Source organism: Cyrtonyx montezumae, unplaced genomic scaffold (genome assembly GCF_038088225.1).
Source record: "Cyrtonyx montezumae isolate F1298 unplaced genomic scaffold, pur_monq_1.0 scaffold_12, whole genome shotgun sequence".
NCBI lineage: Eukaryota > Metazoa > Chordata > Aves > Galliformes > Odontophoridae > Cyrtonyx > Cyrtonyx montezumae.
In genome coordinates this window covers 14,718,773-14,731,302 of record NW_027071848.1, presented here as the reverse complement: position 1 = coordinate 14,731,302, position 12,530 = coordinate 14,718,773, and the positions used below count along the sequence as shown (strand labels likewise).

Here is a 12,530-nt window from a genome sequence, read left to right as displayed (position 1 = left end):
CATCTACAAAATGGAGCACCTAAGAAAAAGTATTAGCAAATCTGTTTTATGGAAGGGATAAACATAATTATCTTTTTGAGGCAAGAATTCTAATAATGCAGAGGTCATATACTCATGTTTCTGTGCATTTGTGCAGTTTGGATGCAGATTTTCCCATCTGGTAAACAAACGAGCAGCAGTATTGTAGATGGGATGTTTTTGCAGTGCTCAAAGAATCATGCTTCCCAAGTCAGAGCTAAAACTGGATCCTAAATCCCCATTCCAGGGCACTCTTGCTTTTCTCTCTGCTTCCCAGCACATCTGTTCCTGTCCTAAGACTTTTCTCCCACTTTTTGTCAGCTGCTTCCCACCCTTCACAGCGCTCCTGAGATTGATGGCACCAGTCCTCTTTCCTTCACTCCAGCTGATTTCTGTCACAGGACTGCTAATGGCCATTGTCAGCACAAGGTCTGTGCGGCAGAGGAAGAGCTGAGCAAGGCTGATCCAGGAGTCACCACACGCCATGGCCAATCCCTGTCAAACCAGGTGCTGTCCTGCTGTTGAGACAAGTAAGTTCATAAGTTCATAAGGTTGGAAAGGACCTATAAGATCATCTAGTCCAACCATCCTCCTATCACTATCTCTACCCAACTACTATATTAAGTCCTTTAGCACCTCATCTAAACGCTTCTTGAACAGCGCTAGGGATGGTGCCCCAACCACCTCCCTAGGCAGGCCATTCCAGTGCCTGACCACTCTTTCAGAAAAGAAATGCTTCCTCAGGTCTAATCTAAATCTTCCCCGGCGCAACTTGTGGCCATTCCCTCTCGTCCTGTCATTACTTATCAGGGAGAAGAGACCTACCCCCTCCTCACCACAACCCCCCTTCAGGAAGTAATACCAGAATTCCCCATGAATTCCTGCCCACAGGTGACAGGCAGCTGGGGTTAGCTGTTTTCCAGGAGCCTGAGCCATTGCTGTTACATGGCCAGTTTGGAAATAAGAAAGAAAAGTAATGTTAAACACGTAGACATCAGCTTAACTCACAGCTGTACACCGTTCTGAGTTTATTACCATGCCAAGTTGACAGAGGCAATGCAATATAAAGCAGCTCCTGAAACATTCGTCTACACAGAGGGCTCAGATGGGATAGGTACAGCTTGGCTGCCAGAGCTGATGATATTCTTCCCTCCTGCCCACCTAAATTAGAATGTGCTGCTTAAATACAGGCTTCACATACGTTGCTGCTTTATAGCTAATGTCCTTCAGTTGCCTCCTTCCCTTTGCTAAAGCTGTCCTGCTGGGCTCTGTATCACAGCATTAAAAGGTAACCTTGTGAACTTCGTCAGAGACCCATTTCCTTTTCTTAAAGAAGTACAACTTTGAGTTGTACCATGAAAACCAGTTCGCCAAATCACTGCTACCTCACATGTTGGCCAGACAGCTTCGAAAAGAGGCACTGTGAAGATGTGTGACTATGAAAATGAGGGTACTTGCATATTTCTGTAGATCCTGTCCACAGAGCGGCCCGTTGTCCACTGGCTTCCTTCTCCCAACGCTGCTGAGGATGGGCAGCTGCCCAAGCAGAGCCTGACTGGTGGCATTCACGGAGTTCATCAGCGATAGGGTGGAAACTGTTTTTGCTGTTATTTGTTCATGGGGAAGTTGCTGTGTTTCTGAGGCCACAAAAGCCTGTAGTGAATCTGTACTTTGTGCCAGTGCAGTAACTTAGGTAACAGCAAAACATCGGTCTTTTCCAGAACAGGATTATAAAAAACAACTTCAGTGTCAAGTCTCTCCTGGATTGCCTCTCTCCTGGTGAAGTTTTCAGCATGAAGCCATTCTTCCAGTGCTGCAAAGGCAGACATGCTGCAGCCTCTGTGCTATAAGGGCAGCAGAGCCCCTCAGTGCCACGCAGCCATGTGCCACTACGCCGTGTGACACCTGGCCCAGGAAAGCTGGCATCTCATGCACAGGCTGAGGGCTGCACGAGAAGGGGCAGGTACCACGGCTACCTGCATCGTGTCAGATGACAGATGAAGCTTTCATTAAGCTCTCATAGACATTGAAAGTGTTGAGCTCATCTCAGTGTCACACGGCCAGGCAGGCTGGAGCCCAGGAGCAAGCGGGAAGCACCCGCTGCTGCCGCTCCATTTCTGCTCATGTTTTGCAGTCTCCCTGGAAGGAAGCGCTGCAGAAACAAGCGATAGCTCACGCCGCTCAGCAGCAGTACGTGCAGATCTCCCTCCTATAGTTACGGCTGCTCCCTAATCCCAGAGAAATTAACAGGCAGTTATATGTTCTGAGAGCATGTAATCGCCTTCTTCCCTCTTCCCCTTACTGCTGGCAATCTTGTGCTTATTTGCAGCTGCAGGCCACCGCCTGGTTATATGAACACCTTGGAATGATGGGCCAGTAAACCTAAGCAAGCATCTCAGGATTTTCTCAGCCTTCCTGCACGGTACGAATTTTCCAATGTATCTTAAGTGATACTACAGAGAAGAAAGTAAATCCTTTACTGAGGATATTGTTCCGTGTTTTGTGGCTCATAACGCATTCCAGGGACAACCTCCTTGCAGGAGAAGATTTTCCTGGCACAACAAAAATTTTCTCAAATCAGCCACAGCTGACAAATAGTTTCAGCTTTGAATTGTTTGCATTTATTGGGCCTGGAGTTGGTTCAGTGAGGCATTTCGTGTCTGCCTTCTGTCAACAGTTTGTGAGCCTTGAAGCAACTCCAGTGGACTTCCCTCCCCCCGTGCAAATTAAAGACAAGGCTACAGCAGCTGTAACCAGAGGGCTAAAAGCTGGAGAATGTCACACCACAGTTGAAGTCCAACTGATATAAATCCACAATGTGATGAAATCTTAAAGAAAAGGAAAAAAAAATCCAAACAAACACAAACTATATTTAATACTCAAACTTTCCCACATGAGTAATGCGGAGAGGGTTTATATATGGAAGGGTATGATGGAGGTTAATAAATGTTTGCACAGCTAACAGTTTTTGATGTTAAGAATTAGGAAACAGTTGTTGAAAAACAAATTATTATCAAACAGTTGCTCACACTGAAACATAAACAGCACTTTTAAGAGACATCTAACTGGAAAGCTGGATCAGAAAGCAAACTGGATCAGCTAGAAAGTTTGTCATAGAAGAGAAAGAAGACTAAAAAAGGGAAAGGGGTATTCAAGTAGAATAGGATCAGGTTGCCTGTGACCATAGTAAGCTTTCTGCACTTGTTGCAGTATGAAGAGGAGGTCGCCAATACACATAATCTATTGATCCACTGAGGTTTTGCAATTCTCTAATACTTTCCTTTCAGCCATCCAATTCCTGAAGCTTTATGTAAGCTAAAGCATCTGTTCTTCTGGATTGGCAAAACCAGTTGTGTTCCATTTACCTGGTGTCAGCCTCTGATGCCCAGAAATTCCCAGAACATCTCTACTTACTTGAAGAAACTCAAACTGATGCCATAAAATTATGGCTGCAGGACAGTTACAACAGAATGTGAGCTTTTTAAAATCTCTGTTACGCAGATTGCCCAGTGACAATTCCCATGCTGTGCTGTATAAACAGACAAAGATATAACAGCAAAGAATGCTGCTTTGGGTTGAGATTTGTGGTATACAGGAAGGCTGTCCCAGCCTGAAAAACCATACTTTCAACTGATGATTTGGCACCTGGGCTGTAGCTGCGTGATCTTTATATAAAAGTATTTAAAAGTAGAGTATAAGAGATTCCTGAATAATATCTACAACCAGTAGTCTGCTATAGCAATAGCTAGCATTTCTTACTATTGCGTCATCTAAAATTTACTGTGAATAGTATGGATAAAATGTTCCACTCTAAGGAAAGTGAAAAAAAAAGCTATACTGGAATTTGCAAGAGATACTCACATGAGCTACAGAAGTTCTTACTGTGAACTGTCATTGCTAACGATCTGAGCAACTGAACAGAATTTTCCATCTTATAACTGAAATAACTGAAATAACTGAAATAAGCAGAGAGACGGTGCAATCTGATGTGTTTCTCTGCTGCGCACAGTTTGCTGAGGTGGTGAAATAATGATGTGAAGCCAATACCGTACAGACGACTCTTCCTACATGCATCATTCTGATGACGGCTTGTTCTGGTTTACCAGCAACTTCATTTCTTGCTTGTCTATGCTGGAATTTACGCTCTCGGCCTCCTTTTCTTGCTCAGGCACACAAGTGCAGCCCACTGGGATAGTGACGTAGTCTTCCGTGTACACATAGCGGCCGCCAGCGCAAGAGGAGGTGCGGCGGAGGATGACGGTGGGCATGTACACGGGGGTGCTGCGGAAGTGAAAGTTCTCCTCGCCAAAGATCCCCATGAGGCAGCCCTTGCACAGACAGTATGCTTCAGGAATGTATTTAGGGTATCTTGTGGGGTCATAGGAAATTCTACAGGGAAGCAAAAAATAAAGATTCCTTAGCATCTCTATATATTCATCTGGAAAACATTATTATAAAGTTATTTGACTGTAAACATTTATATAATGTTTTGGGGGGTTTGTTGCCAGGAAAAATAGCAGTAGTTGTTGCTGTCCAGCTTCTTAGTCGAAACATTGAAAGAAAAAGCACAAGCGACTCATTGGACTGACCAAGTCCTACAGAGCCTGCTGAACTATGAGGTGGCTGGCTTCCCAAAATGCCAGTCGGGGGCTTCAGCAGAGTAAGTCCTGAGCTTTGGACTGAATGGGAAATTTGAGCATTAGAAAAGACTTGGACACTTCCAAACTTTTTATCTGCCTCAAGTTCTTAAAAAAGCACTACAGATACTTGTTAACGTTCTTCCTGTTGACATGATTATTTAGAAGTATATAATTTAAATAGAATTACTTTGTACAGTTCTTTCTGCAATGGTTTCTGCTCCCTAGTATGCCTAAGGTGTTCAGGGCTGTAAAGGTTCCTCCTCTTAAAAGCAGAACTTAGCAATTCTTTGCATGATTCACCTCTGTTGTCTCTACCTCTTCCTCAAACCAGAGAATAGCACGTAGAATCACAGAACTGTAGACTCACCAAGGCTGGAAAAGATCTCTAAGATCATTCAGTCCAACTGTCCACCTATCACCAATATTTCCCACTAAACCACGTCCCTCAGTACAACATCTAAACGCTTCTTGAACACCTCCAGGGACAGTGACTCCACCAGCTCCATGAGCAGCCTGTTCCAGCACCTGACCTCTCTCTCAGAGAAGTAATATTTCCTAATGTCCAACCTGAATCTGCCCTGGAGCAACCTGAGACCATTCCATCTCATCCTATCACTAGTTAATGGAAGCAGAAGCCAACTCCCACCTCACCACAACCTCCCTTCAGGTCATTGTAGAGAGAGATGAGGTCACCCCTGAGCCTCTTCTTCTCCAAGAAAAGAAGAAATTAAAAAAAAAGAGTACATGGCATAAAAAATAAAGTGTGCAGCCACAGTGCATATTGAGGTGACGATGTATTTGTTGCTTAGTGCTTCGCTCCCTCTTCCTGCTTATGATGGAATTGCTGGGAAGGGCTGTAACTTGGACATAAAAAGTTGTTTTACAATATAAGGGTGATGAGGCACTGGCACAGGCTGCCCAGAGAGGTGGTAAATTCCCCATCTCTGAAGACACTCACGGTCAGGCTGGATGGAGCTCTGAGCACCTGATGTGTAGCTGTAGGTGTCCATGTTTGTGGCAGTGGGGTTGGACCAGATGACTTACACTTAAGGGTCCCTTCCAACTCACAAGATTCTATGACTCTCGGATTATAAAAAAAGGGACCTTCTCACTTCTGTTTCTGCAGTGGACTCTTTTATCTTTTTAAGGATCTTGAATTCCTTGCAGAGAAACGCGGCCAGTTCTTGCACAGCCAGACATATGTGATGCTGCTGATAGGTTTTGCAAAGCTGCTCTGTCCCATTTACACTTGCTTACTTTCCCCAGGAAATACCTTCAAGTTACAGGATCTCACACCAATGTGCAATGAAATGTCTGCTAGGCAGCAGAAAGGAAGACAGTGAAATATGGTTGGTTCTCCTGCGATCCGTTCCTATTTCAAACTCAAACGTGAAAAATTTCCATGGCAGAATGTTACACACCATATGTCAAGCCAGTGGTATTTCCTATGCTGTATTATCTCTAGCACCTGGTTTATGATGTTACTGAAAAGCATAAAAATGCTTCTTGATGCAAACACTGCAGTTTTCACTAATAACAAGAGAACAGTGTCAGTGGAATCACGGCCTGCAGCAAGCCTCCCCCTTCTGAATTCTCACATGGCAAAGTCAGGCGTAAATGAGGTTTTCTGGAAGGATGGTGTGGTGTGGTTTTCTGCTTTCCATAGGAGAAATTCCTCTTATATTCCTAAGTGTGGGATAGGTACCACTGGTCCAAGAGATGAGGACTGAAAGGAATCGAGTTAAAAATGCAAAAATGAATCAAAAATGCAGACATGGTTTTGCATCCAGAGCAGAACTGGAGGGCTAAACATTCTTAAGTAATGGAATTATAGGCTTAACTAAAAGCTTCTGCATCTTCGGCCCAAAGTTGCTAATGGAGGTAACCTAGCCATGCAAGTGCACTCTGTGACCTTCTCTTGTCATTATGCACTGATCATCAGTTTGTGCATACAGTGACCACAGCCTCAGCTGCTTTGATGTATCTCCGTAACTCAAAGCACAGCAAGTTCCATTTTTAAGTCTTTTGGAACAGAACAAGCATATCTGACAGTGTTCAGCTGGACAAAAAGCGTGCTCCAAGTTCCCACTGACTCCTTCCTACATGTGGTAGAAGATGCATCAGATGGGTGGACGTGACAGAATTTGCCCAGAGAAGCTGTGGATACTCCATCGCTGGAGGTGTTCTAGAACACCTTGGATGGGAAGTTGGCAATATCATGTAAGGGCTGAATAAGAGGTTGGCAACCCTGCCTGTGGCAGGGAGCTGGAATCAGATGATCTCTGGAATCTGGAGGTCCCTTCCAACCCAAGGCATTCTATGATCCTATGAATCAGCTGCAAGTGGTAGAGGACCTGAGAGGTGCAACTTCCCACAGCAGTGTCCCCTGCATCTTGTGCCAGGTGCTGTACCACAACTGCCAGCTACACAGACCAAGCACACAGTGCAGGCTGCCCTGAGCTCGAGCTGTTGTATGCCAAGTGATCTGTGCCTGCCCAGCGGTCCTCATCTGCAAATGACCGAGCAGGGAGCTGTGCAGGGCTGCTGTGTTTCCATCTGCTGGAACAAGCAGCTGGTCTGTGCTGAACTGGAACTGCTAATGAAGTGTGACTAGTTCTAGGCTGCTTTTCCTTACAACCCTATGAGTGTCTTGAGAGCTCCCAGTGAAAAACAAACTTCCTGCCGTTTATGCATTAAGCCTGGAAACTCAAGAGAGATATTGCTGTCAGAAGCAAAACTCTTGCAAAGACTTCATCTCTCTTGCCCTGTATTACTACTTTGAGATGTAGTATTTTTTAATAATATTAGCACTTCATAGTCTTCAAGCTTCCAAATCCAGTGGTCAGATGCTGTGCTGGATTAGGCAGGCACAGCTAACCCTTCAGAAACACACAGCTGGCGTCGGGCAATTCAGTCCCACACTCACCACGCTTATTACCTGCATAAAGAACACACTGAGCACAATGGGAATGTAACAAACACCTGCTACAAAGATTTATGTGTTCTGCCAAAGGAAAAAACAGTTGTTAGCTCCTAAGGATTTCTGAGTGCAATGGGACAGCAACCCGAATGTCACACCTCCAGTAACATCCATGGAGACATGGAGCTGCTGGAGTGCGTCCAGAGGAGGGCCGTGAAAATGATCCAAGGGATGGAACACCTCTCCTGCGAGGACAGGCTGAGAGCTGGAGCTGATCAGCCTGGAGAACAGAAGGCTCTGGGAAGACCTGAGATCAGCCTTTCAGTATCTAAATGGGAGCTACAGGAAAGAAGGGGACAGACTCTTTAGCAGGGTCTGTGGTGACAGAACAAGAGGAACCTACATCAAGTTTAAAGAGGTGAAATTTATGTTGGATGTACAGAAAAAGTCTTCTATGATGAAGGGTGGTGAGACACTGACACAGGTTGCACAGAGAGGTGGTGGATGCCCCATCCCTGGAGTCTTTCAAGGCAAGGCTGATCGAGATGTGCATGTCCCCATTCATTGCAGGGGAGCTGGACTAGATGGTATTTAAAGGTCCCTTCCAACTCTAAGGGTTCTAGAATCCTACGAATATCTTATCTCCACAACCTCCCTGGGCAGCCTGCTCCAGTGCTCTGTCACCCTTACCATAAAGAAGTTCTTCTGCATGTTGGTGTGGAACTTCTCATGTTCAACTTTTAAACTGAAATTCTTCTTTGAAAAGCAGAAAAAAAACCAAGCTAGGCAGTGTTTGAGAAAGGGACTAGCTGGCACTGGACTTCACCGTCAGATAAACACAGACAACAGCAAGCAAATCTCAAGGAATTCAGTACAGAAAAGAAGCATAAGACAGAATCCTAAAAAGATGGTGTGAAATTTTGCCAATTATTTCACCTTACTGCATTTCAGTAAACAACCTCCCATGGAAATCATCACCTCTATGCATAAGTTCTTTATTATTTTGCTGGTAGTCACAAAGTGCTGGATGCAAAATAAAAGAAGGCGGGCTCAGCTAAGGAAAATCTGAAGCTCTAATCTTGCCTCTCAGTGCAGGAAGTGACCTTTTAGTAAATACAGGAGGAGGCTCCAAGAGAGGCACAGAAGCCATGAGTCTTGGAGATTCAGAAATAGGCACGGTTTCCTGACTACACATAAAGATGTTTGACATATTCATGCTGAAAGGTGCTTGCTTTTATAACTCTTCCTTTAATTCCTAGCCTTGAAGACATAGACACAAGATGGCAGACAATAAAGTCAATGAAAACAAACAGCTGAATAATGGAATGGCACTTGTGCTAGGCAGCAAGGTTAATGGAATCTGAGCTCAATGCTGTCTCCCAGAACATACCTGTTATGAAACTTAGAAAGTGTGGGATAGATGAGTGCATGGTGAGGCGGATCAAGAACTGGCTGACTGGCAGAGCTCAGAGGGTTGTGATCAGCAGCACAGAGTCCAGTCCGAGGCCTGTAACTAGTGGTGTTCCCCAGGGGTCAGTGTTGGGTCCTATCTTGTTCAACATCTTCAAGAGTGTTCTTGATGAGAGGATACAGTCCACCCTCAGCATGTCTGCTGATGATACAAAACTGGGAGGAGTGCCTGACACACTAGAAGGCTGTGCTGCAGAGGGTTGGACTTGATGATCTCTTGAGGTCCCTTCCAATGCCTGTGATTTTGTGATTCTGAACTTCATGCTCCCACCTATGCACCAAACTCCTGTAGCCCCTTGGATAGAATTTCACTATCAGGTGGATGAACTCATATTTTCCCCTAAGTTTCACCGAAATATCAATGGACGGATGCTGTAAGCAGCAGGATGAAACAGGTGGTTCATGGTGCAGTCCACGTGCAACTCCTGTATGTCCAGGTTGTAGCATGCCAAAAATGATGTAAGATACATTAGTTGTGTAACCAAATTAAGGATCAAGTAAAAGAAGGCGAGCTGTAAGCACAGTACAAAGACAAAGAAAGAAGTCACAAAAGGATCAGTACTTTTACCCAATTGAAGACAAAACAGACATGCTGTTCAAAACTGAACAGAATGACAAACTTGGATATATACGATGCAGCAAAGTGAATGTTACGCACTGATCTTTAGGTAATATATTCAATTCCTTCTCACAAATGCTGATGTGAAAAAATTCCAGTTGAGCTGAGCTGAGCTGGCATGCAAGCAGAAGAGTTACAAGAAGCTGTGTTCAACAGCTGGGAGCAGGTGTCTGGGGAGACGTGCAGGAAGGTAAGCGCAGCCAGGCTCAATATCCACGTTATTAATGATCTGGAATAGGGAGTATAAACAGCATGTTAATGAAATCTGCAGATGGTCACAACGGGAACTGTTGCAACACCAGCGAAGACAGAATAATAGCACAGTATTTCTCAGACATTAAAATGCGGGTCAAAAAGAATCTGTATCTCTTCACTGGCAGAAAAAAAGCTCAAGGACATCAGGAGATGCTGGAACTGGGCAGGGATCCTGATGCAAGTCTGAAATAGTGAAATTCATGTTTGAGGTGTGTCCATCCCACTGTGGTGCAGAGGAAGCACAGAAACATAGTATCACCAACGTTGGAAAAGTCCTCCGAGATCCTCCAGGCCAACTTGCCACCTTCCAACATTATTTCCCCACTAAATCACATCTCATAGTACAACATCTAAATGGTGGGGACCACTTGCTCTTCTCCTCAGCTGAGCACACTTCTGGGCATTCACCAAACAACCCTGGCAGGTGAAAGGAACAGCAGCAGGGAAAGCCAGGGGTCCTGGAAGGTGAGCAAAGGGGAGTGATTTGTGGGGAAAGACTGAAAGAATGAAACATATGCAGGCGGGTAAAGTTCTCTCACACAGGGAAGAGGTGTATGCAGATTTTCACTGACACAGAGAAGAAATGGTCAAGATCATGTTGGTGGAATTGCTTAACCACTGACAAGGTGTACTGTGTCACGGTGAGCTCTAATGAGAGCCACATGTCCTTTCTGGAGATACACAACAGCTCTAAAGGCATCTGGGGGACTGCTGAAGGAGTTAAGTGGGTGAGCAGCCATCTGAGCAGGGCTGGCCTTCCTGATACTCCCTGGATCTGCCTTCACAGGCTGCGAAGCAGCAGGCTGTCATCACAAATACACATCGCTCTTCATAATGAGCAATTCCATGTTTTATGCTTTCCTCACACATCTTGCAACGTCTCGCAGCACCAGTAATCAAGTGAAAACGGGCTCTGTTACTAGACAGCATTCTCTGTTAGGCACTAAGCATATACAGAGCTCCAGCAGAAGTTATGTGCCTGGCGGGGCTGAGAATGGGACCCGCTGCTTTCCGAACAGGGCCATCTTCTGACAGCAGCGCTATGTGGCAAACGTACCTGTAAGCTACAAACCTCTTCGACCGCTGGCGAGGAGACGTGCGGGAACGTGCGGGACCTACAGCTGTACCTCATCCCGGCTCTGCCCGCTCTGCCCGCACCGCCTCACGCCGCCCCGCGCCGCCCCACCGGACGCCCCTCAGCGCCGCGCCCCGGCCCCGCCGCTCACCTGTATGCCCACGGCGATGCGCTGCGCAGGTTGACGGGCAGCCGGAACCTCCTGTCTCCGCCCGGCCGGGTCCCCGCGGGGCAGCTGGCGTTGTGCTGGCGGCCGGGCGGCTCGGGCTGCAGCGTGTGGTGGAAGGCACCGAGCATGCCGGCCGCCAGCCGCCCGTACAGCTGCTCCAGCAGCTCCTCGGGCCGCTCGCCGCAGCTCCGGGGCCGGGCGGGGCGTTTGGGCGCTTTGGCGGCGTCCGAGCGGAGCGGGAGCAGCGCCGCGCACAGCAGCGCCGTCAGCACCTGCAACGTGCAGCCGTCAGCCGGGCCGACCCCCGCGCCCCGCGCCCCGCGCCCCGCTCACGACCCCGTCCCGTCCGCGCTGCCCCGGCTCACCCTGCCTCGCTGCATGGCGGCGGCGCGCCCGGCGCTCGGGCCGCTCGAGGAAGACGAGGGCAGCGTGCCGCGGGCTGTCTCCCGGCGGAGGAGCGGTTGGAAAAGCGCCCCGCGCCTCGCTGCATCTCCCCTGGCCTCGCGTGCCAGGAAGAGCGCGGGCGCTCACGGAGGAGGCGAGCGCTGCGGCGCGGGAGGGAGCCCGGCCCTGAGCTCGTCAGGAAATAAGGAGCGCGCAGAGCGGAGGAGCCAACCAATGGGTTCGGGAATCCGAGCTTTATTGTGGGGGAAACTTGAATCGGTGCGAATCTGTAAGGATAACTGATGTTTTCTGAGAGAAAACGGCTAAGACGTTGAAATGCTTTCCCGTGATGGCCTTGGATGAAAGTTGTCAACACACACGGGTTGATAGTGATAGGATAAGGGGGGAATGGTTTTAAACTAGGACAAGGGAGGTTTAGGCTGGACGTTAGGAGGAAGGTTTTCACTCAGAGGATGGTGGTGATGCACTGGAACAGGTTGCCCAGAGAGGCTGTGGGTGCCCCATCCCTGGAGGCATTCAAGGCAAGGCTGGATGTGGCTCTGGGCAGCCTGCTCTAGTGGCTGGCGACCCTGCCCACTGCAGGGGGGTTGAAACTAGATGAGCTTTGAGGTCCTTTTCAACCCAGGCCATTCTATGATCTCAGTGCTCTTTATGTGATTATAACAATTTAGAGATTCCTGGATACATAAGAAGGGCATACAATATGCACAAATTTTCTCTCTTTACACATAGATACGCTTCATCTATGTCTGGATGCAGTTTAAAAAGAGCAAGGGTAGAGTCTTGCACCTGGGAAAGAATAACTGCATGCACCGGTACAGGTTGAGGGGAAACCTGCTGGAGAGGAGCTCTGAGGAGAGGGACCTGGGTGTCCTGGTGGATGACAGGTTGGCCATGAGCCAGTGGTGTGGGAGGCAAAGGGACGAGGCTGAACTCTTCTCAGCAGTGTGTGGTGAGAG

General features: G+C 47.3%; 1 protein-coding gene across 2 annotated transcripts; it reads right to left on the bottom strand.

Annotated features, from left to right (window-relative positions):
* Positions 1 to 3,971: 3,971 nt before the first annotated feature.
* Positions 3,972 to 11,546, bottom strand: IL17D (interleukin 17D). Of its 2 annotated transcripts, none has more exons than XM_065730352.1 (3): positions 11,522 to 11,546; positions 11,149 to 11,446; positions 3,972 to 4,407 (listed from the first exon to the last, which is right to left on the bottom strand). In XM_065730352.1, exons 1-3 carry the CDS (start codon positions 11,544 to 11,546, stop codon positions 4,092 to 4,094), a joined length of 639 nt encoding a protein of 212 aa, XP_065586424.1. In that variant the 3' UTR covers positions 3,972 to 4,091. The 2 variants fall into 2 exon arrangements, with proteins under 2 accessions (XP_065586424.1, XP_065586425.1); XM_065730353.1 differs by having other exon boundaries at positions 11,149 to 11,438; positions 11,532 to 11,546.
* Between the last annotated feature and the right edge of the window lie 984 nt (positions 11,547 to 12,530).